General features: G+C 37.6%; 1 protein-coding gene across 2 annotated transcripts in view; it reads left to right on the top strand.

The window, feature by feature from the left end:
- GPR156 (G protein-coupled receptor 156) overlaps positions 1-24,728 on the top strand; it is an 86,200-nt gene that overhangs the window by 16,286 nt on the left and 45,186 nt on the right. Inside the window, exons 2-4 of one of the 2 annotated variants that reach the window (XM_045902950.3) lie at positions 11,536-11,617; positions 12,529-12,999; positions 13,268-13,404. In XM_045902950.3, the coding sequence (XP_045758906.1) occupies positions 12,907-12,999; positions 13,268-13,404 (230 nt within the window). In that variant the 5' untranslated portion in view covers positions 11,536-11,617; positions 12,529-12,906. The remainder of the gene's footprint in view (positions 1-11,535; positions 11,618-12,528; positions 13,000-13,267; positions 13,405-24,728) is intronic. The other variant, XM_064595592.1, reaches the window with a different exon arrangement.

The raw sequence follows: 24,728 nt of genomic DNA, 5'->3' as shown, positions 1-24,728 counted from the left end.
TCGAGCCCCGCATCGGGCTCTCTGCTCAGCAGGAAGCCTGCTTCTCCCTCTCCCACTCCCCCTGCTTGTATTCCCTCTCTCGCTGTGTCTCTCTCTGTCAAATAAATAAATAAAATCTTTAAAAAAAATATTTTAATTGCTGACCGAGTTTGTCATAGCCTTTAATATCTTAGTGAACCACACTTTATTTGTGGGTAGCCACAAAGAAATATTTGATTTATGAGAATAATATAAGGAAAAACTTAATTAAAAACTTTTCTCTCAACACCAAAAAAAAAAAAAAAAAAAAAGAAATCCAATTTAAACATGGGCAGAGGATCTTATTAGACGTTTTCCAAAGAAGACATATAGAGAACCAACAGACACATGAAAAGATGCTCAGCATCGCTTATCATCAGGGAAACTGCAAATGAAAACTAGAATTAGATATCACCTCACACCAGTCAAAATGGCTCGTATCAAAAAGATGAGAAATGACATGTATTGGTGAGGACGTGGAGAAAAGGGAACCCTCATGCACTGTTGGTGGGAATGTAAGTTGGTGAAACCACTGTGGAAAACAGCATAGGGTTTCCTCAAAAAATTAAAAATAAATAAAATCTTTAAAAAAATAAATAAACATACCATATGATCCAGTAATACCTCTACTGGGTACTTACCCAAAGAAAATGAAAACACCCATTCAGAAAGATATATGCACCTCTGTGTTTATTGCAGAATTATTTACAATAGCCAAGATATGGAAGCAACTTAAGTGTCCATCGATAGATAAATGGATTAAAAAGATGTGCATGTATATATTTATACAATGGAATATTACTCAGCCATGAAAAGAATGGAATCTTGCCATTCGTGATAACATGAAGGGAGCTAGAGGGCATTCTGCTAAGTGAAATAAGTCAGAGAAAGACAAATACCATACGATTTCACTTAAAACAAAACAAATGAACAAATAAAAAAAGCAGAAACAGACTCACCAAGACAGAAACCACCTGAGGGGGGTGGGTGGGTAGGGATGGTGGGTAGGAAGACAGGCAAAATGGGTGATGGGGAGTGGGAGGTGCAGGTTTCCAGTTATGGAAATCATGGGAATGAAAGGTATTGCATAGAGAGTATATAGTCAATGGTATTGTAATAATGTTGTAGCTACACTTGTGGTGAGCATAGAATATAGAGTTGTGGAATCACTATGTTGTATGCATGAAACTAATGTAACATTGTTTGTCAACTATACTTCAATAAAAACAAACAAAAACTTTCTTTTATCCCTGGCTTCAGCTGAGTTGTAGTTTGAAATGAGCCTCTTCACTTGGGATGATTGAGGTTTATGGGGGTGGTTGATGGGCTGCCTATGATTTTACATGTAAAATATTACATATTTGTATGTTTCTCAGGAGAGGGTCTGTAGCTTTCATCAGTATCTCATGTCCAAAAAAATATTTAAGAATCGTTCAAAGAATGAAAAAAATGAGTGCTGTTTTAAGTGTCTAATTTCTTAATAGTACTTCTCTGAGATTAATTTCTAGTGAACAAGTCAAATGACTTGATCTATAAATGTGTACATGAGCCTCATCACAGCAGCTTGAAGTAACAAATTACAGGTTACTTCAAGGGTTTGTGTGATTTAAACTTTTATGAAAGCCCTGTATTTCCTTTAGTTGGACTACGATTCTCATGGTATGATTTCCACACCAGCAGCTGCAGCATCACCTGCGAATTTACTAGAAATGCAAATTCTCAGGACCAACTAAGTCAGAAACTCTGGAGATGGGGGCCAGCAATCTGTTTTTTAAGGAGCTCTCTAGATGATTCTGATGTACACTGAAGTTTGAGAACCACTGTGTTAAACTATACCTAAAAAAGCCCATTCTCTACCCCCTGCTTCCAAGCCAACTTTAGGACAGTTTGTTAAGGAAGTGGCTGCAGAAGGGACAGTCTAGTTTGATGGCTTATATTTTCCATCTCTTTATCCTCACAGAGCCGGAATTGCTCTCATACAAGTATACTGGGTTACGCAGCAACACTAAACAACAGTTTAGAGAAAATCAGTGTCTAACTGAAGGAATTTAAAGACACAGCATGAAAGTTCACTCATAAAAATTCTGACCAGGAGGGTTTTCAGAGAAGAGCCCCAGTAATTCCAAAGGCCTTGGATCTCTACTTCTTTTGAGGAGGAGAACATTCAGTCTCCCAAACTGATTGAACCTCAGAAACAAAGTTTTGTTTACCTTTTTCCAGCTGTGTGGCACCCTCACAAATGTCCTTTAAAGGAGTGCTCAGTATCACCACGGCTCTGTTTGCGAGGTAGTAACCTAGAGTTCACTCAGCCTATGTTCTGAGAAGCCAAATGGAGAGGTCTTAGCTGTAGCAGCATAAAACTTGAGCTATCCAAAACTAGCCTCTGAAATGTCAAATGATCATTCTCAGGTCCTTCTGTTACCTTCTGAAGCTTGATTTTTTATGACACCTTACTGTTTTGTTGAAGAATAATAGCATAGAGCACTTCACAGCAGTTCTCATTAAAGGAGGGCAGCCAAGTGGAATTCATTCTTGGCTCTTAATAGTTTTCAAATGAGAATTTTATTGCATATTAATGAGCATCAATTGACATTTGTGACTGGTTTTTATGGAAATCATGCATGTATAATTTGCATAATAGTACCTAAGTGCTTTTAGGTAACAATGCAACTCTGAGAAGTTGGTAAGGGTTTTAGTATGTTGTTTTTTGTGTTTTTTTTGGTTTAATTCCCAGCTCCACTCCCTGGCAATAGTGTTGGAATATTAACAGGTCTCTAGGATCCATCTGTAAGGAGTCTCTAAGATCTGTCTATAAGGCAGTAATTATTCACTGCTCAGTTTGTGTGGTTGTGCCAGCTTATACTGAGAGCATAGAGAGAGTCAGAAAAACACATCAGGGCAGGGTTCTAAAAGCAGGAGATGCTCCCACTGTAGTCAGAGAGGGGTGGTCTAGCCCTTCATAAATTAAACCTCCTGCTTCTCCTGAGTTATAGGAGTATCTAGACAGTCCTTAGGATTGTTCCTAGAAATCTAGGACTCCTATGCTCTGTGATGTTTTGTAAATGTCTCTGGGTCCACTTCAACAAATATATATTGATCGCCTACTATGTACCAGGCACCATGCTAGGTGCTAGAGCAAGGACACTTTGGCTTGTTCCCTGCTGCAACCTTAGCTCTTAGAAGAGTGACTGTTGCATAATAATTGATCAATCAGTATTTATTGAATTAATGCAGATGGCCTCTACCACTGGGGATATATAATTCATTATTTTTTTTTACAAAATCTGATTGTAAATATAGTATAAAGATCATTACTCATAATGTTAGAAGATTAATGATTCAGAACTTGGAATTCTGTTAGGATATTTAGAGAAACAAGAGTAACCTCAGTTATGCACCCTCAAGTCTCCTGTACAAATGACCCTTCTGTATCATGGAAATGAAATAAACCACTATTTATTGATGATCTAGTATGTATCAGTTATATTTGCATACATCCTATACATCATATGATTTAATCATCAGCAAAACCTATGAGGTGTAGATAGTATCTTCATTTCATTGAGGAGGCAGCTAAGAATTGGAGAAGTGACTAACCTAAGGCACCACAGTTAGAAAGTGATGTAGTTGAGACTTAAATTCAGCCTCAGCTTTGTTCATTTCAGTGCCACTTATTACTGCCAATGGTTCTAGGATATGTGAAGTGAAATCAAACTCCCAAGTACTGGGATGGAGGGTTGAATTGGCCTGAGGGCCCTGGGATGTGCCCAGTATTCAGTTGACCTATGTTTATAGTAAACTTACTACTTACAACACTGTTTCCTGTATCCTGTGGGGGACCCAATCTAGTAGCCAGTCTGAATCAGTATAATTCTATCAAGTAGCCAGTTAAGTTTAAACACTATATAGTAAAGGGAGAAATCAGATTTGGAAGAAAAATTATAAGTAGTATGAAACTAAAGGTTCAGTATTATCTTCTATAATGTTGAGCAAAAATGTTCTCCAGATTTTGGAAAGATTACTAAGTGTGGGCTGAGAAGCACAGGAGGAGAGAGGCTCTGGGACACAGGAATTAGGAAAGAATGGTGGTATAGTTCAAGAATGTATACAAATCCCAACGATTCCAAAGCTCTGCTTTCTCTGAGATCCACACCAGACTAAGGGAGTGAATCAAGTCCACTCCCCTTCCTCACTCCCTGACCACGTCCCACCCTTGCCAAGGGACACCCTGTGATTCCATTCTGCTTTTAAAATCCCCTAAGAGAGATGTGTTTGTAGCAGCCATCTCTCCCTGACCTTTCCTCCAGTGAATCAGGATTTCCATACAAGCCCTGCCCCAGGGTCCTTTTGGAATGATCACTCAGAAACCATGTGGAAAACTTAATTGGAGGAACTTCAGAAGCTTCAAAAAGAAATTTATCATCTCTCCCCCTTTTACAAGGCAAATCTGAGGTTCTGAGAAGCAGATTAATTCAATCTTCTTTACATTGTTGGGGAGAAAACATACAAGTTCTTCCAAAATTTATATTCTCCCAAGAGAATATCTTTCTCTTTCCACTGTGTTCCTTTTCTCTCTTGGACCTCCTCCACATCCTTCTAACAACAGCCCTAGAGTTCTTACCCCTGTGACCCTGCCTGCTTCCCCAAATCCATGCCTCGCCCAGCTGTCCCAAATGTGTGACAGGTCAACCACAACTTCCTTTAAAGGTCTTTAAAGTAGTATAGAAAGAGTACTGAACTTGAGAGACCTAGAATGTCTTCCTACCACTAGGTGATCCTGAGCCTCTCAACCTCTGAGGGCTATTTCCTCACCCATAAAATGAAGAGATTGGACTTTATATCTGCGGTTGCTTCTTGCTCCACCATTCTGTGACTTAACCCTGACCAAACATCTGTTCCTATATATGCAATACTTTCCCATCCTAATCTCATACTCATGCTCTCTTAGAAAGTATTTACAACTGTGAGCCATCTCCTATATGAGGATCTATGTGGCAGGTGCTCCTTGGGGGAGGTTGAATACCCTCTGCCCTGCCTGCTGCCCTTTTGAAGAGTAGTGCATGTTCAGGAATAGAAATGAGTTATACTCTTAGTGTTAAGTGACCCATATTCAGGATGTTTATAAATCTGCTACCAGAACATAACACAATGCATTCAAAGGCAATTAAAAATGCATTTTATATTCCCTGCTGTTTATAATTATCTGTGTATCTGCTGCCTGTATTAACATAGTTAATGGAGAGCTAATACCTCAGACGATTTTGGGACCAGAAGGAATCTTAGTGAACATCTAGTACAATGCTGTTGTTGGTGGTGGTTTGATTAATACATTTTTTATGCATTTGTATGTGGTTCTGTTTTATCTCTTTTAGTGGTTAACCTGAGACTGAGGTACTTTGAATAATATATTTGCTCACATTGGGTAGAAACATCCCTATTACTCCAACTGTCTCTTTCCCTTCTTTTAATATAAAACATGTAGTGGGATGAAAAATAAGAGGTAAGGAAATCAGGACAAAGGGAAAATAGAGAGTAATAAAATAAGCCAGAGATACCTAACATTGCACAGTTGCTGTAAGTGAGCTACACATTTTGTTCCGCACTTCACAGAGGCCAAGAGAGAGAGGAACATACTATGCATGACATAAAAGTGTTCCAGAAAAAAGTTAACTTTTCCTAGTATTCAAGATGAGAAATTTATACCATGTGTCCTTATGGAGGAGCCACTAAGTCAATGTTGTAATTACACCATCAACAATATCTTATTAATACTTACAATGCTAAATTAATTTATTCATTAAATAAGCATTTGTTGAGTGCCTACTGTGAGTGCCGTATGTTTCAGTGCATTACAGCTGCAATTCTTTTTGGTGCTCAAATTATCCTGTCATTGGCCAGGGGGAGCCAGTTGACTCCTGTGTCCTTTCAACATGATTCTGTTATCTCTGATACTTTTTTATTTTCTAGTATGACAGGATATCCCAGATTGATCTTGTATATTTCCATCTCCATAACTTAAATTGGCTATTTCACTAAAGAAACCCGATTCCTTTTAGTGAGTGGTTTTAGAGACCACAATCTGGGCACTTAGAGTGTTTATTGTTACTGGGTTGTAATTACTCCCAAGCCTCAGTTAACAGACTAGAAAATATGACTGTTTTAAAAAAGAGGAAAATAAATTCTAAGATCATACTGGTAGTTCTAATTTATTTTTTTAGCTTTTTAACAGTACTTAATCTTTTTTAAACTATTTTTAGATTTAGTTAACATTCAGTGTATTATTAGTTTCGGGAGTAGAATTTAGTGATTCATCAGTTTTATATAACACCCAGTACTCATTCAATTCAGTGCCCTCCTTAATCATCACCCAATTAGTTACCCCACCCCCCCCCACTTACGTCCCCTCCAGCAACCCTCAGTTTACTCCCTATAGTTAAGAACCTCTTATGGTTTGCCTCCCTCTCTGTTTTTATCTTATTTTATTTTTTCCTTCCCTTCCCCTATGTTCATCAGTTTTGTTTCTTAAATTCCACAAATGATTGAAATCATATGATAGTTGTCTTTCTCTGACTGATATCTCACTTAGCATAATACACTCTAGTTCCATCCACGTCATTGCTTGGTATTTCTAATTTAAATTAAAGATAGAAAGATATTTACTTATTTTTATATGTGAATCTCTTTTCTCTCACTTTGAAAATCTTAGTTCCTAATAACATAACCATAATTACTTATTTGCTTTACCTAATAGATACTTATATGTTGGTATATGTATATATGTGTGTGTAACCATATATATAAAATAAGAATATTACCCATTTAATGCAGTTTAAGATTTCTTTGTGGGTTTTTTTTGTCCTTTGGAAGTATAATCAAATTACAGTTACTTAAATCCTTTATGTAGTTATACCATCAACTTGATATAGTTAGATTAAGTTATACCATCAACAGTTAGATTAATTTATTTCAATTTGTTTTTAATTTTTAGAGATTGATTTTCTTCTTTCTGATTTAATTTTGCTTTTAAATTAAGTGAAATATTTACATAGTTGTAGAGTCAAAACTATAAACATTGAGAGGTCTATTTTACCTCCCTGTCCCCTCCCCCTTGTTCTTTTCCTCCTCTTATAGGTAATACTTTTATTCTCCCATTGTTTCTTTTTGAAAATAATCCAATGACCTATGTGGCTTTCATGTCTTTTATTACACAAAAGGCAGAACACTATATATGTTGTGTTGCATCTTGCTTTTTTTAAAAACAATCTGTCCTGGAAATAATAGCAGTATATAGATAATTTCTCATTCTTTTCTAAAAACTGAGATAGTCTTTATTTTTAAAAACTAATTATTATACAAAAGCAATAGATTAATGTAGAGAGCTCTTGTAATTTTCACTGTGGAATTAACCTTTGACATTTTTCTTTATATGGCCAAACCTGGCAACCTCATTTAAAATTGCTTCATTCCACCTGTGACAATTCCAAATGCTCTTGCCCTGATCTACCTTTCACTCCATTGTCTTTAACACCTTCAAAATATTGTTTAATTTGTTTAGCTATCATGCGCACTGGTTATTGTTTGATATCTCCCCTGTTGTAATATGAATTCTATAAAGATAGGGATCTTTCTTTTGTTCACCAGTGTATTCCAGATGCCTAGAACAGTGTCTGTGACATTGTTAGTGTTCAAACAAAGTTAAGTGAATGAATATTAGCAAAAGAATTGGGGGGGAAAGGCACGTGTAACCATAGAGTTCTGCATAAATGTATATGCAACCTTCCCTTTCACATTCCTCTCACAGCTTTATGGCCCTAGAAGCCTTTTATGATTCAGCTTTATTGTTGGTAATGCAGGCACCAACTCAACTAGCTCTGCGAATATGAACCAAGGCAGTTGTGTTTGAAAAATGAGAGGGTATAGAGGATACAGGTGTAAAGGAGAATTCAGTATATGTGTATTTCTGCAGTAGGTACACGCTTATATACATTGCTTTAAAAAATAACAAAACACTTTTTTTACATTTACCAACACATTTACCGTTTCCAGCACCCTTCATTCCTTTATATAGACCCAGATTTGCATCTGATATAATTTTTCTTCTGCCTGAAGAATGTACTCTAACATTTCTTACAGTGCATGTCTCTCAGATTTTCTTTAGCTCAAAATGTCTTTTTTTTTTTTTTTTTTTTTTTTTTTACCTTTTCACTGAAACACATTTTCACTGGCTATTATATTCTGGGTTGACTTTATTTTTCTTTCATTACTTTAAGATGTCTTTCAGTTCTCTCACAGCTTACATAATTTCCAAATGAGAAATCTATTGTGATTTTATCTTTATTGCAAGTTTTCAGTAATTTCCTTATAATGTGCATTACTGTATGTATGTGTGTTTTAACATTTATTCTGCTTGGGTTTGGTTGAGCTTCTTGGATCTGTAGGTATATACTTTTTATCAGATGTGAAAAATTTATGGTGATTTCTTTCAAATTTTTTTTTTCTGTTTCCTCCCTCCCCCACCTTTATCCCCTGGGATCCAATTACATGTATATTAGAGCACTTGTTATTGTTCCATAAGTCACTGAGGCTGTGTCCATTTTATCAATTGTTTTTCTCTCTGTGCTTCATTTTGGATAATTTCTAATGCTTTGTAACCATTATTTTATCTTTGTGGTGTCTAATCTATTGTATTTTTAATTTCAGGATTATATTTTTATCTCTAGAATTCTATTTGGGTCTTTTTTATATTGTTCACTTCACTCCTCATTTTATAGGTCATATTTTTTGCTTCTTTGCATGCCTGATAATTTTTTATTGGCTGATGGACATTTTGAATTTTATGTTTTTGAGTGCTACATCTTGTATTCCTTTAAAGGGCATTGGGTTGTGTTCTGGAAAGCAGTTCAGTTTTTTGTGGATGAATTTGATCCTTTTGAGGCTTTCCTTTAAGTATTATTAGGACAGGTCGTCCCAAAAGACTAGACTAGAGTCCAGTAGTACCTAGACTAGAGTAGCTTCTAGGGTTTAGTTCCACTACTAAGATATGACCTTTCTGAGGATTCCATCCAATGTCATATATAATATGAGGCTTCTGTCCAATGCCATATATAATATGAGGCTTCTCCATTATGTGTGAGCTCCAGGAATTGTTCAGCTACTGCCTACCAGTGGTTGTCTTCCGTTTCAAGTAGTTTCTTCTCATTCATGTCTAATTCAGTACTCAGAAAAAGACTGAGGAGCTACCCTGCAGATTTCCAAAGCCCTCTCTCCCTTTTTATCTCCCTCTTCTTCATTCCTGTGCCTCACAAATCCTCTGCTTTGACCTCCCCAAACTCCAATCTATTCTCCTTACCTCAGCAAGACTTAGGCTATGTTTGGGTTTCCTTCCTGGGATGTGGCCTGGAAACTGCCTCCAGGCAGTAACTTTGGGTCAGTTATAATCATTGAAAGAATATTTTTTATATTTCATTTTATATATGTCAGTAACTTGTAGGGTTCACCTCACTTGTTTTCCACAGTTCTATATCTGCTATCCAGTGTCTGAAAAGAGCAGTTTCATGTATTCTGTCTAGTTTTCAAATAGCTTACAGTAGGAAGGCAATTCCTATAGCAGTTAATTCTTCATGAAGCAGAAGTCCTACCAACTGTACAACAACTTTTTAAAAGACAGTAGTTGTAGGACTAGTTTTTCAATAGCCAGAAATAATGTATAGAAGAATAAGGAGGGATTTTATGGAAAGACATGGGGCCATTCAAAGTTGTGAACCTATAATAGACTATCTTACACTTGGCAACAGTGTAGCTAATGCATCACCTATTTTCCTGATCCTAATCACTGGGCAGGACTCTGTCAAATAAATTATAAGCTCCACTGTGTATAGTGTTGTGTCTCCTACTGTCTGTGGCCTAGACAGTTTACTTCTAGAGATTTAGAGGCCAGGCAAGGGTTGCTCTTGGAGTTTCCCAGCAGATCTTTCTCTTTGTGCCTTAGATTCTGTATCTATCTTGTTGTCAAATCCCTCACTATTACCCTATCTGACATACTACTCCCCACTCAATTTCCCAGTCTCTCAACACTTTTTGAAATCGTTCAACTCTCCTCTCAGTGACTAAGTCATGCACTGTTTCACCAGCTCCTCATGTGTGAATCTCTGAATGTGTGCTAACGTTGGAGTTGAATGCCTGCTCCATGGCAGAACCCAGTATCATGGTATGTAAGTTCCTACACTAGATATCCATGGACCGAATGGGGGCTTAACGTTCAAAGGTCCATGCCAATGATTTCAGTCTGTCCAAGGGAACCATTGGAATTTATCCCCCAGGAAATTTATGTTCGTATGGACTACCCCATCATGTTCACAGAATCTCCCTAAGATAATGTAAGCTTAAGATTGTTAGTACTTCTAGGATCCACAGGTTGACCAAGGTTTCTCAACTTTAGCATTATTCACATTTGTAGCTGGATAATTCTTTGTTGTTTGGACTATCCTATGAATTATGGGATGTTTAGCAGCATCCTTGGCCTCTACCTACTAGATGTCAGTAGCATCCTATCTCAGTTCTGACAGCCATAATATCTCCAGATGTTGCCAAATATCCTCTGGAGGTACAAAATTGCTTCAGTTGAGATCTCCTGGTATGTGCCATACTCCAGGGAACTCCTAGAAGTTAAGCTCAGGGAACTGAAGAACCCCAGCAGGCCATTTGGTGTCTTCTTTGGAGAGGTCAGTTTAGAGAGTTTGCCCCATGTAGGGTGGACAGTGTGTGGATATTGACCTTGGAATGTAAACTCCTGTGTTCAAGTGCTGCCTCTGCAGATGTGGAATCAGGTTCTCTACTTTGCTCTTCAATTTCCTTATTTAAAAATGAGGAATGCTGTTGTTTACCTCACATGACATTGTTGTAGTAGAAATGAATGGGGTTTTATACACCAACACACACACACACACACACACTGATGTGTACCTCTATATGATGCTAAGATAAACTAGCATGGACTTATTAATGGTTAAAATATAAGTATTTATTTGTCAGCATGATTAAAAGGGCAATATAGGAAAAATAAATCTTTCAGTCCATTATGTAGAATAGTTTCCTTGGGCTTACAATATTAGAAGACACAATAGGGGATGTCTAAGCTTAAAAAGAGGAAAAGAAAAAAAATAGTCTTTGCAGCAATAAAATTTCAACCAAAGTAAGATGCAAATAGCCACATTTGTATATTTAGTTCTTAATTTTGCATTCAGTAATTGGACAGTCTGTACAAGAATTTAAATGTCTTGATGGGAGATCGTGGCTTTTAGTTCTCTTGGGATTTCATTGTAATGAACCTGGTAAATAATTCAGGAACATATGAGAGGCCAATGAATGGGCAACACCTGGTGCTATATTGTTCATGCCTAAGCATGCAGAATCCAAAGATGGCATTCTACACCTGTCACTATTGTTCTGGCTTAAACACAAGTTCTATGTTCAGTGGCTATTGAAATAATAATAATTGATATTTTTTTCCTGTTCCAGTTCCCTCCACAATAAAGAAAACTGTGCTAAGCTGTTTCAGAAACACAAAACAGAAGTGGCACCCTCTTTCAAGTTCCCATTGGTAAAATTTCTAATCTGTTTTCTCTTTCAAGGGATAGATTGCTTTAAAGAATTAGAAACATGTCTACCTTTTCTGTTGAGGCTAATCTGAGCCTTTCTGCATTTCTACTTTTGTTCTGTAAATTGAGCTTCCTTTTAGATCTCAATAGTCATATTGCAAGCATCTCCTAAGAGAAATAACACCGTCCTCTGGCCACTCATTCACACTGTGGGAATTCCTAGAGCTCCTCAGTTTCTCTCCCTATTACCTGAGTACACTATCCTACTTTTAGGAGTCTACAAGTTTGAAAATAAACAAAAACCTCTTTGCAAAGGGTTTCTGTATCATTCTGAGACCCCCGCTGCCTGGACATGGACTGTTCCTCCACTCACTGAGTGAACAAGAACTCCAATGACTGAAGGACATTTCATGCAGACAGCATGGGTCCCCCAAGGCCACTGCCACTCAGGATCAGACAGGGCTTAAGCCATGAGTTGCATGGAAAGATCTTGGAAGGACAGGGGATTTCCCAGTAGGGAAAAAAGGGAGATGGGACTCACATGTTTAAACTAAAGGTCTTATAGGATCTGGAAAGAGACTGTTGAACTTTATATCTATAAATTGTTAAATGAGCTTTGTCTTTGTTTTTAAAATGTTTTTATTATAGAGGCTTAAAATATATTTATTTAAACATATATCAAGCCATTGTTATATGTAATAAAGTACATATATAAAATGAAAATATAACTATGTATAATTAAAATGTATAAAATAATATTCTTAAACCTCTGTAATAAACCATTTATATATATGTTATGTATTCTATATTAAGGTAATATATATAATTTGTGTTATATATGTTTTATATATGTAATGTGTGTGTGCATATATATGTGTATATATATACACACACATAATTTGTTTGTTCACAGGTTTAATTGCCTTCCTTTCCTTCTGGACCTGTGTGAGAGTACTTGGAGCAGTGACTGCCATCTGGTGGCTAGCCAGAATCATCACTTTGTGTGATTCTAATGGTTACAAAGAGGCCCCCTCTTGACTCCCATGGTGTGCACTGCCAGGGCACAAGGAAAGCCTGGAGGGTGTCTGACGAAGGAGCCCAGTGAAATAACCCTTCGCTTCCGCCTGAACTAGTTGTTCATCCCGGATTCTGAGCCAAGAGCCAGCTCCAAAATGGTGCCTCTGAAGAAAAGATTTGAATTGTGCTTGTGTTTTGGTCTAAGATGTGCTGGTTACCGACCAGCAGGTAACCACGACTGAAAAAGCGCACACCGAAAAGGGCACGTGATGACATGGAGCCTGAAATAAACTGTTCCGAACTGTGTGGCGGCATTCCTGGCCAGGAGCTGGGTCGGAGTCCTCTTCATGATCTCTGCAGGACGATTGTGAGTGAATAGCCAGGGGGTGTCAGGGCTGCTCAGATATACATGTTGTTCTCATTGTCATTGTCACTGTCGTTGTTGTTAGTGGTGGTGGGTGCAGTGGTAGTGGTGAGGAGGAGGAGGACGAAAAAGAGGAAATGGGGGGAGGAAGAGGAGGAGGAAATGTTCATGCCGGACACATATTTCCTAGCTTTGGGGATGGTGGGGCAGTTCATGTTCGATCTATAAAAGAGCCTTCATTCCTAACAGCTTCTCTTTATTCTGTTCGTAGACCTCTTCGCACTACAGTGGTAAGACCGTTTCTTCATTATCTCCTGTCCTCTTGGGTGTTGTTTGGACCTTTCTCAGCTGTGGACTTCTTCTGATAGTCTTCTTTCTTGGCTTCACAATTCGCTGCAGGAATAACAGGTAAGTAGCCCCATACCTAGTTTCTCGTCCCCTATAGCCTGAATCGGGAAACCCAGAGTGTAAGTATCATTTTGACATCATGAGCTGTTAGGTGGTATCAGTAAAACTTATCTCCTGCTGTGGCATTAAGCTATATGAGAAGTTGCCCTGAAATCATCCTGACCTCGCAGTACAGTTGCCTCTTGAGGAAAAACAGTCTAGACCAGTATTGTGGTAACTACTACAAGGATATCCAAAGAGGAGAATGAAGAGTCTCTCCTCATAAAGGAAAGGTATGATCCTTCTGACAAAATGAGGTATTTGGGGGTTTTTGTTTGTTTGTTTTTTTAAATTAGTTTTGAGGGTAGAAGTTAGTGATTCATCAGTTGCATATAACACCCAGTGCTCATCACAAGTGCCCTCCTTAAAGCCCATCACCCAGTTACCCCACCACCCCACCTACCTCCCCTCCAGCAACCTGCAGTTTGTTTCCTAGAGTTAAGAGTCTCTTAGGGTTTGCCTCCCCCCCCTCTCTGTTTTCATCATAGAAAATGAGGTATTTGTATTAAAAACAGAGAGCATGTAGAGAAATATTCCAAAGCAACATTAGAGTCTATGGCCAATATAGTTTGGAATCAGCCTGGGTGGGCCAAGGTTTCTGAAAAAATAGTGGAGCCCTACTATCCTGTTGATCTGTTAGGTAAGTTCTGGCTGGTTAGAAAATCACTGGCTCAGGGTGCCTGGTGGCTCAGTCAGTTAAGTGTCTGTCTTTGGCTCAGGTCATGATCCCAGGGTCCTGGGATAGAGTCCCGCATCGGGCTCCCTGCTCAGCGGGGAGTCTGCCTCTCCCTCTCCATCTGCCTCTCCCCCAGCTCATGCTCTCTTGTGCATCCACTCTATCTCAAATAAATAAATAAAATCTTTTAAAAAAAAAGAAAGAAAGAAAGAAAGTCACTGGCTCATCAGAGTAAGTATCCATGGCTTCCAGGGCTGGCAAAAGAAACTAAATGAAGACTTTTTTCTGAAGGGACTTGCAAAATTCTGCCTTCACTGCTATTGGATCCTTCCCTCAGGGCCCACCCCATCTCCCACACCAACACTCTTTACCATCATCCTGCCCCTACTGTCCCAGCCTGCCACCTGAGAAGCCCTGCTCCAGCTATCTCTCTGTGGCCCACAGCTAAATTCTAGAAGGAGCCCACATCAGATTTCAACAACTGGTTCAGAGAGGTCAGACTCGTCTGGCCCCACTCCAACCTTATACTTTGTGGGGGTCACCTGTGCTCCATTCCCTGGGTTTGGCGCTCAGATGAGGGTCAGTCAGTTGGATTTGTCTAGCAGGCATTTTGGGGCACAGTTGGCCATTGGAGGCATGGAGGACATGGAATTGTTAAAGAACAGTGACTTGAACAGCTGTGTCAACCTTGGCCTGGCTGTGACGCAGGGCAATCAAACCTTAGTGTACCTCTGATGCTGCCCCAGCCACTTTTCATTCTGTTCCTCAAATTCACTAAGCCTACTCCCATCTCAAGGCCTTTGACTTACTGTCCCCTTCTGTTCCCACTGCCTGACAGTCTTCTCCAGATCTTCCCGTGACTGGTTCCTTCCCATCTTATATGTCTTGGCTCAAATGTCACCTCTTCCCTGATCATTCTATCCAGAGTAGCCTGTCTACAGAATGGCCATCCAGTCCCAGTATCTCAATCCATATATTATCACCTGTTTTATTTTCTTCATAGCAATTATAACTCTCTGATATTACCATATTTATTGATTTGCCTGTTTATTGTCTATATCCCCCATCAAAATGTACAGTCTGTGGACACAGGGACTTTGTCTATCATGCTCACCACTGTCTCCAGCATTTAGAACAGATTCTGGAACATAATAGGTTCTCAGTAAATATATTTTCAGTGACCCTGGGAAGAAAGATACTTATATCCCAATGGTAGCTGCTGCCAAGAAAATGACTGGGGAAATCATGCATTTCAAAGTTAGAGAACTATGGAGTACAGTCTTCAGCTGCAACACATTTCTACAGTGCAAATTAATACCCAATTGGAAAATAAGAAAATAATATCATTGGTTCATATGTAATTTTCCCCCATCACATCAATGGTTTAAAGATTTCAGAGGCAAGCCTTCCTACAGTTAAAGAAGGAAGCCTTAAGCTAACAATACTGCACCACTGTGGCAGTGCAAGTAGTAGCTCGTTTAATGGCTTCAAGAACTGGTGTACTTCCGGGCGCCTGGGTGGCTCAGTTGGTTGAGCGACTGCCTTCAGCTCAGGTCATGATCCTGGAGTCCCGGATCGGGCTCCCTGCTCGGCGGGGAGCCTGCTTCTCCCTCTGACCCTCCCGACCCTCCCCCCTCTCATGCTCTCTCTATCTCATTCTCTCTCTCAAATAAATAAATAAAATCTTTAAAAAAAAAAAAAAGAACTGGTGTACTTCCTATGTTATGAAGCCATCTAGGAGTAGATGGAGAAGTAGAGAAGATATTTCTCAAGTGTTTAAAAACAATTGATTGTTGAAGAAAGCACAGACCCAGAGCAGATTTTTAATTTGGATGACAATGTTATCTATTAGAAGTGCATGCCCCAAGTACCTACATCTAGCAGATTTAAGGTTGCAAAAATCAACTGTGACCTGGGTACAAATGGTGGTAATTGACATTTGCTGAGTGCTAGTTTTTTAATTGGATAATCATTATTTTTATTGGTATTTTGGTTACAAACTTAAGTATTTTTCAACTGTTATGGCCCCATACTATTTTCCCCATAACCCATTATTTTTATACACAATTTTGTAGGATGCAGGGTTTTTAAAGCATTTGTATATCCTGTTAAAATAGGCGCACTTGTAAACAGTGTTATAGTAGAAACACCTATATTTCTTTCATTCCATTAAAGATTTTGCTGCCTGTCTTGCTTGCAGTGGGAGCATGACTTGGCATAAAGAATAAAATAATAAGAGGCACTGTGAATAAAAACACATTTTGCAGTTAAGTAGCTTACAAGTTCAGACAAGGAAAGATAAGATAACCCAGTTTCAAAGTGCTTTCTTAAATAATAAAATTTGTTCAAAGGTGCAGCATCACAGATGCTTCATTTCATTTCAGTTCTTTGGTCTCTAAACTTGTAACTGTGTGTGTGTGTGTGTGTGTGTGTAGCACCAGAGGAAGAAAAATATTTTAATAAAATATAAATATTATAGTAATGTTCAAGTTCAGATGCAGATACTACATTTTTGATAAAATTTTAAAATGTAGTCTATAAGAGAAAATCAGTAAAGATAAAGAAGACTTGGACAGCACTATCAACCAACTTGACCTAATTGATGTTTATATAATCCTACACCCAACACCAGCAGAATACACATTCTCTTCAAGTACACATGGAACATTTACCAAGATAGATCATATTCTGGGTCATAGAAAAAGTTTCATTAAATTTAAAAGGATTCAATTCATACAGAGTATGTTCCCTGACTACAATAGAATTAAATTAGAAATCCATAACAGAAAGAACTCTGGAAGATTTTGAAATATTTGGAAACTAAATAGAACACTTTAAAATAACTCATGGTCAAAGAAGAAATCAAAAGAGAAACTAGAAAGTATTTTCAACTGAATGAAAATGAAAATATAACGTATCACAATTTATTAGATGCCATTAAAGCAGTACTTATGGGGAAATGATAACACTAAAATCCATATTAGAATAGGAGAAAGATCTACTTTATGAAACAAAAAAAAGAGCAAATTGAGTCCCAAAATAAGCAGAAGAAAGAAAATAATAAAGATGAAATTGGAAATTGATGAAATAGAACAACAACAACAAAATCAGAAACAAACTGTGAAACCAAAGCTCTTTATTAAGATCAATAAAATTGACCAACCTCTACTTCAAATGATCGGGGGGGAGTAGAATATATAATGACCTGAATAAGGAAAGAGAGGTGACATCACCCAAGATTCTACAGATATTAGAAGGATAACAAGGTAATGTTAAGAACAACTGTAGCAGGCAGTCTCTAACATGTTCTGCATTAATTCCAACCTCCTGATAGTCACACTCTTGGGAAATTCCCTCTCTTTGAATATGGGCTAGAATTACTGACATGCTTATTAATGTGATATCACTTTTAGGATAAGTTTACAAAAAGATTGTGGCTTCCTTCTTGGATCTCTCTCACTCTTTCACTTGGTCACTCTGAGGGAGGCCACCTTCTTGTTGTGAGCTGCCCTATGGAGAGACTCACATGGCAAGCAACTGATTTCTAGTCTTCATCCAGCAAGGACTGAGGCTTACTAACAGCCATGTCAATGAACTTGAAAACAGATCTTTTGAGATGTGCTAATAGCAATGAGGTTGGAAGCAGATTTTACCCCAGTTGAGCCTTGGAGGACTGCAGCAATGGCTGGCCCCTTGACTGCATCCTTGTACAAGATCCTGAGCTAGAGGCTCCCAGCTAATCTGTGCCTGTATTGTTGAAGAAGTGTTACCAGTTTTACAGAACATCTTCTGAAACACTGAAAATCATGGAACATTCCCTAATTCATTCTATGAGAACAGCATTACCCTGGTATCAAAACCTAATAAAGACATTAGAAGAAAAAAACCCTGTAAGTTAATACCCTTCATGACCATAGATCCAAAATTCTAAACAAGATTTTAACAAATTGAGTCCAACCAAATATCAAAAGGATAATACATCATGATGAAGTGAGATTTATCCCAGGAACGAAAGGTTGAATTAACATCCAAAGATTAATCATATAATTCACCATATTTACCAACTGAAAATAATGATCATCTTTCTAGACAGAGAAAAAGGATTTTGACAAGATTCAACATCCATTCCTGATAAAGTCTCAACAAACTAGCAATAGAAGAGAACTGCTTCAACCTAACAAAGTGCATCTGTGAAAAAAAAAAAAACTATAGCCAACACCAATTTTTAATGGTAAAAGACTGATTGCTTTCCCATTAAGATCAGAAACAAGACAAGATGTCCGCTCTCACCACTTTTATTCAATGATGGAGATTTTAGCCGGTGCAATAAGATAAGAAAAAGACAATAGAAGGCACCTGGTTTAGAAAGGAAGAATTAAAATGGCTTTACCCTCTGGTGACCTGATTGTGTATGTAGAAAATTCAATAGAATCTATTTTTCAGAGAACTACCAGAACTAATAAATGAGTTTAGAAAGGTTGAAGTATATGAGATCAAGGTACAAAACTCAACTGTATTTCAAAATACTAAAAACAGACAACTGAAAAGTGAACTTAAATGCATTGCCATTTACAATAGCATCAAAAATATGAAATATTTAGGGATAAATATAACAATGCAAAATACTTGTACACTAAAAACTACAAAACATTGCTAATCTAACAAATACTGTGAAATACATGGTGAAAACTATAAAATTGCTGAGAGAAATTAAATCCTAAATAAATGGAGAAATACTGTGTTCATGGGTTGGAAGACTCAATATTGTTAATTCTCTCTTAATTGATCTATAGACTAAGCCCAATTACCATCACATTCCTAGCTGGTATTTTTTTTAAGATTCTATTTATTTGAGAGAGAGAGCACAAGCAGGGCGAGCAGCAGAGGGAGAAGGAGAAACAGGCTCCCCACTGAGCAGGGAGCCCAATGTGGAGCTCTGTCCCAGGATCCTGAGATAATGACCTGAGCCAAAGGCAGACACTTAACCGACTGAACCACTCAGGTGCCTCTAGGAAAATGCAAATTCAAGCCACAATTAAATGCCACTACACACTTATTACAGTGGCTACAATTTTTAAAAACTGACTAAGTCAAGTGTTGATATACATTGCTGGTCGAACTGCAATGTGACACAACCATTTTGGAAAACAGTCTGGCAGTTTCTTTTAAAGTTCAACACACACCTACCCTAGGATCCAACCATTCTTCCCTTTGGTTTTTACTCAAGAAAAAATAAAATTATATGTCTGTACAAAGACTTGTATACCAATGTTCATATCAGCTTTATTTTAAATAGTCAAAGGTTGGAAATAGAACAAATATCCATCAACAGGTGAATGAATAAACAAGTTGTGGTGTATCCATAAAATAAAATACTACTCAGCATTAAAAAGAATGAATTATTGATACTTGGGTCAACATGGATGAATCTCAGAGTAATTATGCTGAGTGAAAGAAGCCAGGCAAAAAAAGTCCCATACTATATAATTCCAATTATACAAAATTCTAGAAAATTAAACTAATCTGTTGTTAACTAATCTGTAGTAACAGAAATCAGATGAGTGGTTGCCTGCAGGTGGGGGGGGTGGCACAGAGAAGCAAGAAGGAAGGATTACAAGGGACATGTGGAAACTTTTGAAGGTGATGGATGTGTTCATTACCTTGATTGTGGTATTTCATAAATATTTACATATATCAAATCTTACCAAATCATGTATCTTAATTATGTGCAGTTTATTGCGTGGCAGTTATATTCATTAAAGCTATATTTCAAAATGTTGTCTACAAACATTCTTATTTTTCTGAGAAGTTTCCCATGAAGGAAAAAAAGTATACCATATCTGGTGTCCTTCAAAGGGCCCTGCTAGGTGATGACCTGAAACCCATCTGATAACTGTGTTAGATATTAATGACTACTATGGGAGAATGCATTATTTTTTTCTAGATTCCTCTTATAGTTTAATAATCACTTAACTTGGAGCAAAGCAGGTACTTCAGGCCCAAAGACTCTCCTGGTGCCTCTAACGTAATGCATAAAATAAGGGCAATGTCCTAAGTTCTGTATGAAGCTAAACTTGTTCAATTACAGAACTTTTATTCCAAGAACTTACCTCACTGTCACTTGTGAAAATGAGTATAGATACTAGTTGTTATTTACATGTTGTTATTTCTCAGAATAAAGAGGCATTTGCACAATAATCCCCAGTGTCTTGTATTTTACTGCCTGGGAAATCAAGAAATTTGAATAATAAGAATTGTGTAGGAATAAGCTTTTGCCCTCCTTGCAGGTTAAGAAGTTAACCTGTTACTATCTTACAGATGCTAGCAAAAGACATGAGACTCGGGCTCAGAGACAAAGTTCTGAAACTTTGTTCTCTTCATTATTCATGGCAAAAGCAGTAGTCAGAGCTTCATGTTGCATTTGTGCTGGTTACCATGTCCCCAAATCCCATGAGGATGATGCAGGGCCCACGATGGAGGCTTGAACACACGGGGAGCTGTCATTAAAGGAGAGGAATCTGAACCTGAGGAATTCCCCATTTTTATAGTGAGTCATAACAAGCCTGGTCTTTTTCTGGAGAGATGTTACCTCAGTAAATATTTGCTGAGCTGAATACCTACTGTGCTCAGGATTCTGTGTAAAATGTGATTTAAGTGTTCCTGGGAGCTTCAAATGCATCACCTCGGTGGAAAAACATGAGCAAATCCAAAAAATACATTCTGGTTTTTTAAAAATAGCTTTTCAAAAAAGAATGTCTTTCTGCAGGGAAAGCTATGTTCTTTTCATATTGATTGTTTCAGGTCTGCCCTCTTTGTGGTTTGAGTAATTGGAGCTGAAGGGAAGGTGATGGGGAAGAAAGGAAAGCAGTTGGCATCTTGTTGGCTATGAGAAAGCTTGCACTAATATTGTGCCCTACAAACCTTTCTGGTATCTTCTCTATAATCCTTAGTTTGATGGTTATTGGCCAAAAAGGAAGAGCCAGTCAGGCCTAGAATAAATACCACCCACATAGCTGATTTGGGGATAGGTTTGCAGAGCCTAGGATTGAATTGAGGCAGAGACAGGAGCATATCTTGCAAGAACTTATCCAAAAAGAAAACTAAGGTTCATAGTTGAAAAAAAAAAATTGTATCCATCATCACTTCCAAAGGTTTGAGCATAGAGCCAAAAGTCAGTGGTGTATCATGAGGTCAAAAGACATTGGCATTCAGGAATGGTGCTGGAAAAGAGGTGAGAAGAAGAAATAAGGTGACAAGATCTAGAATCATGAACAGAGATGAGGTTTTCTTGGGTACTGGCTGGGAGATGGAATAGGGATGATTCAGCAAGAAGTTAATGAGGCAGGATCAGGGTTAATGGATAGGAGTGTTTTCTACACAGCCCTCTGATGCTCTTTGTCCATCCTGTAGTCAGGCCTAAATCACTACGACCTCTAGATGAAGTTGACACACCCCCCTTTGCATACCCACTGTTACAGTTGAGCATGTCATTGACCCATCACAGCTTATTGGATTGGGAGGAGGAGAGCACTGTCTCCCCTGGCAGATAATGAGCTCCTTGAGCTTAGGATCACATCTTATTCATCTCTGTATCTCCATTGTGCTGGACTATACTCCATGTTTCCTGAATGAATGAATTAAATGGACTAGAATATAGACTATGACAATAAAGGTAAGTTCTTAGAAGATGGATGTTTTCATCCTTTAACTTTAATATGGTAGCAATTCTTTATAAAATTATGCCATAGGTAAGCAATTGCTTTCCATTTTTCTTTTCTCTCCCTCATGGTGGTTGTCCCTGCAGGAGCCTAAGAAATGACATCCAGAGCCTCAGTTTCCCATTGCACCTGGTTGTGGCCTTTCATTCTAAACTATCCTTTCAGTCTTGTCATACCATTAAAATCTGTTTGCTTTTGATGCCCTGTTGGCCACAGAGTACTGTATTTTTAGAAGGCCTTCTCATAATTAAGTTCTTACAAATGTGCCTATTACTTTAACAAATACCTATTGAATTAGTCAACAATCTATCAGGTACTGTTCTTGGTGTTGGGATTGCATCAAAGAACAAAGTAGCCAAAAAATCCCTTCCCTTATGGACCTTGCTTTCCTACAGAGATGAGCAGGCAATAAACAAATCAGCTTTTAAATATATGGAATATTAATGATAAGTGCAGGAAAGAAAAGGAAAACAGGGAAAGTGGATGGGGAATATCAGGGTGGTGGTGCTATTTTAGAGTTTGGTCAGGAAAGAACTCACTGAGAAGGTAACATTTGAGTATGGACTTGAAAGGCATAAGAAACAAGTCATGAGGTGAAAACCATTCCAGGCAGAGGGAACAGAATATACAAAGGCCATGAGGAAGGAATGAGGACCAGTGTAGCTGGAACTGAGTAAATGAGGCAGAGAGTAGGAAAAGATGAGGTCAGAGAGGTAACAGGGGATGGGGGGCAGATCATGTAAGGTCTTGTAGGTCATTGTAATGACTTTGACATTACTCCAAGTGTTATGGGGAGCCATTATAGGGTTTGGAACTGAGGAATGACATGACCTGACTTACATTTAACAGGAAAACTGGCTGCTTTTTGAGAATAGACCTTTAACATTTGAAAGAGGTACCTGTAGCACTCCTTTAAATAAAGTCATGTTTCTTGGGTGCCTTAATTCAAGAATACAAATGCCTAAAAGTGGAATTTAAGACAGCTTAACCAGCCTTCAAAATGGCATAAGCCAATTGCCTGCCACAAATCCCTGTATCTCCAACTGCTTCTGTTCTCTGATTGAACCCTACTAATACACTAGGGAAAGATATGCAGTATCTCTACATAGAAAGTCATAAAACATTTTTGAGAGAAGTTAAAGAGGTTCTAAATAAATAAAAGATATATTATGTTTATAGATTAGGAGATTCAATATTGTAAAGATATATATAATTTCTCCCCAGATTGATATATAGATTCAGTGTAATTGCAGTAAAAATCCAACTTTTTTTCTTTTCTGGTGAAACTCCACAAGCTGATTCTCAAATTTATATGGAGCTTCAAAGGGCCAAAAATAGCCTAGAAAAAAATGGACAAGGTGGGAGGATTTCTACTTTGGGATATTAAGATTTATTAAAAAACTAGTGATTCATACGTGCTAAGTATGCCTTTGGGGCAAGGATAGACAAATAGACCAATGGAGCAGAATAGAGAGAATCCAGAAACAGCATGTATGGACACATTTTAATAAACGGTGCTGGGTCAGTTGGCTATCCACATGGGGGGAAAAATGCAACTTCAGTCTTACCTCAACAAAATCATCTGCTGGTGGACTAGATCAAAATGCAAAAGTCAAACAATAAAGCTTCAGGAAGATAAATAGGAGAATATCTTCATAATCTTGGGACAGAAAAACATCTTAAATAGGACACAAAAAGCACTATTCATAAAAGAAAAAATTGTTAAATTGCTCTACATAAGTGTTAAGAACATCTTATGTTCATTAAAAACACCACTAAGAGAGGAAAAAAGCAAGCCATAAATGGGAGAATATATTTACAATGCATGTATCATCAAAAGATTTTTATCCAGAATAAAGGACTATGAACAGATAAGAAAGGCACAGAGAACACAATTGTTTTTAAATGAGCAAAAGATATGAACAGACGCTTTATAAAAGAATATATCCAGGTAGCCAATAAACAAATGAAAAAGTGTTCAACTTCATTAGTCATCAGGGAAATGCAAAGTAAAGCCACAGTGAGATAACATTATGTACTCACTTGAATGTCTACAATAAAAAAAGACTGACAAAACCAAGTATTGGGAAGGATGAGGAGCATCTGGAATTCTCATGCATTGTTGTGGGAGTTTACAATGTTACAATCATTTCAGAAAACTGTTCAGCAGAATCTACTAAACCTGAACATATTCATACCCTATGTCACAGCAATTCTAGCAAAAACTGCATGGATATATTCACTGAAATACATGTACTAGATAGTTCTGAATAAAACTATTTCTAATAGGCCCAAACTAGAAACTACTCAACTACCCATCAATAGTTTGTCTAAACACATCATGGTATATTTAATGATTGCCTACTATACAACCATGAGAATAAACAGTCTACAACTACATTCAACAATATGGTGACTCACAAAAATAATGTTAAGCAAAAGAAACCAGGCATAAAGATGAGACCCTATATGGTTCTACTTATATGAAATACAAAACTATGCAAATTTAATCTATGATTAAATTAGAAGTCCAGATCGTAGTTACCCTGGAGGTTGAGGGGCAAGTTGGGGGAGCACAGTGACGGAAGGGAGCAAGAGGAAGGTTTCTGGAACACTGGTAATGTTTGTTTCTTGACCTGTATACTGGTTACACAGGTGTGTCAGTATTAAAAAATTCAGAGTTATACATTTATATACACTTTTCTTTATGCATATTTTTCTTCAATAAAATGTTAAAAATTATCTTTGAGTTTCCTAAAAGAAAAAAAACAAAAAGGAAATATCTTAAAGGAAGATGTGTGCCATTTTATCAGTAGAGACAGCACTATTTTTTAAGTTTCTGAAAAAAATTCTCAATTTTATATCCTGAACATTGATGGTTAGAATGGATA

This window comes from Mirounga angustirostris, unplaced genomic scaffold (genome assembly GCF_029215605.1).
Source record: "Mirounga angustirostris isolate CCGP_5_RB_7025 unplaced genomic scaffold, mMirAng1.0.hap1 SCAF_1, whole genome shotgun sequence".
In the NCBI taxonomy this organism is placed as follows: Eukaryota; Metazoa; Chordata; class Mammalia; order Carnivora; family Phocidae; genus Mirounga; species Mirounga angustirostris.
This window is presented reverse-complemented; position numbering and strand designations above follow the sequence as displayed.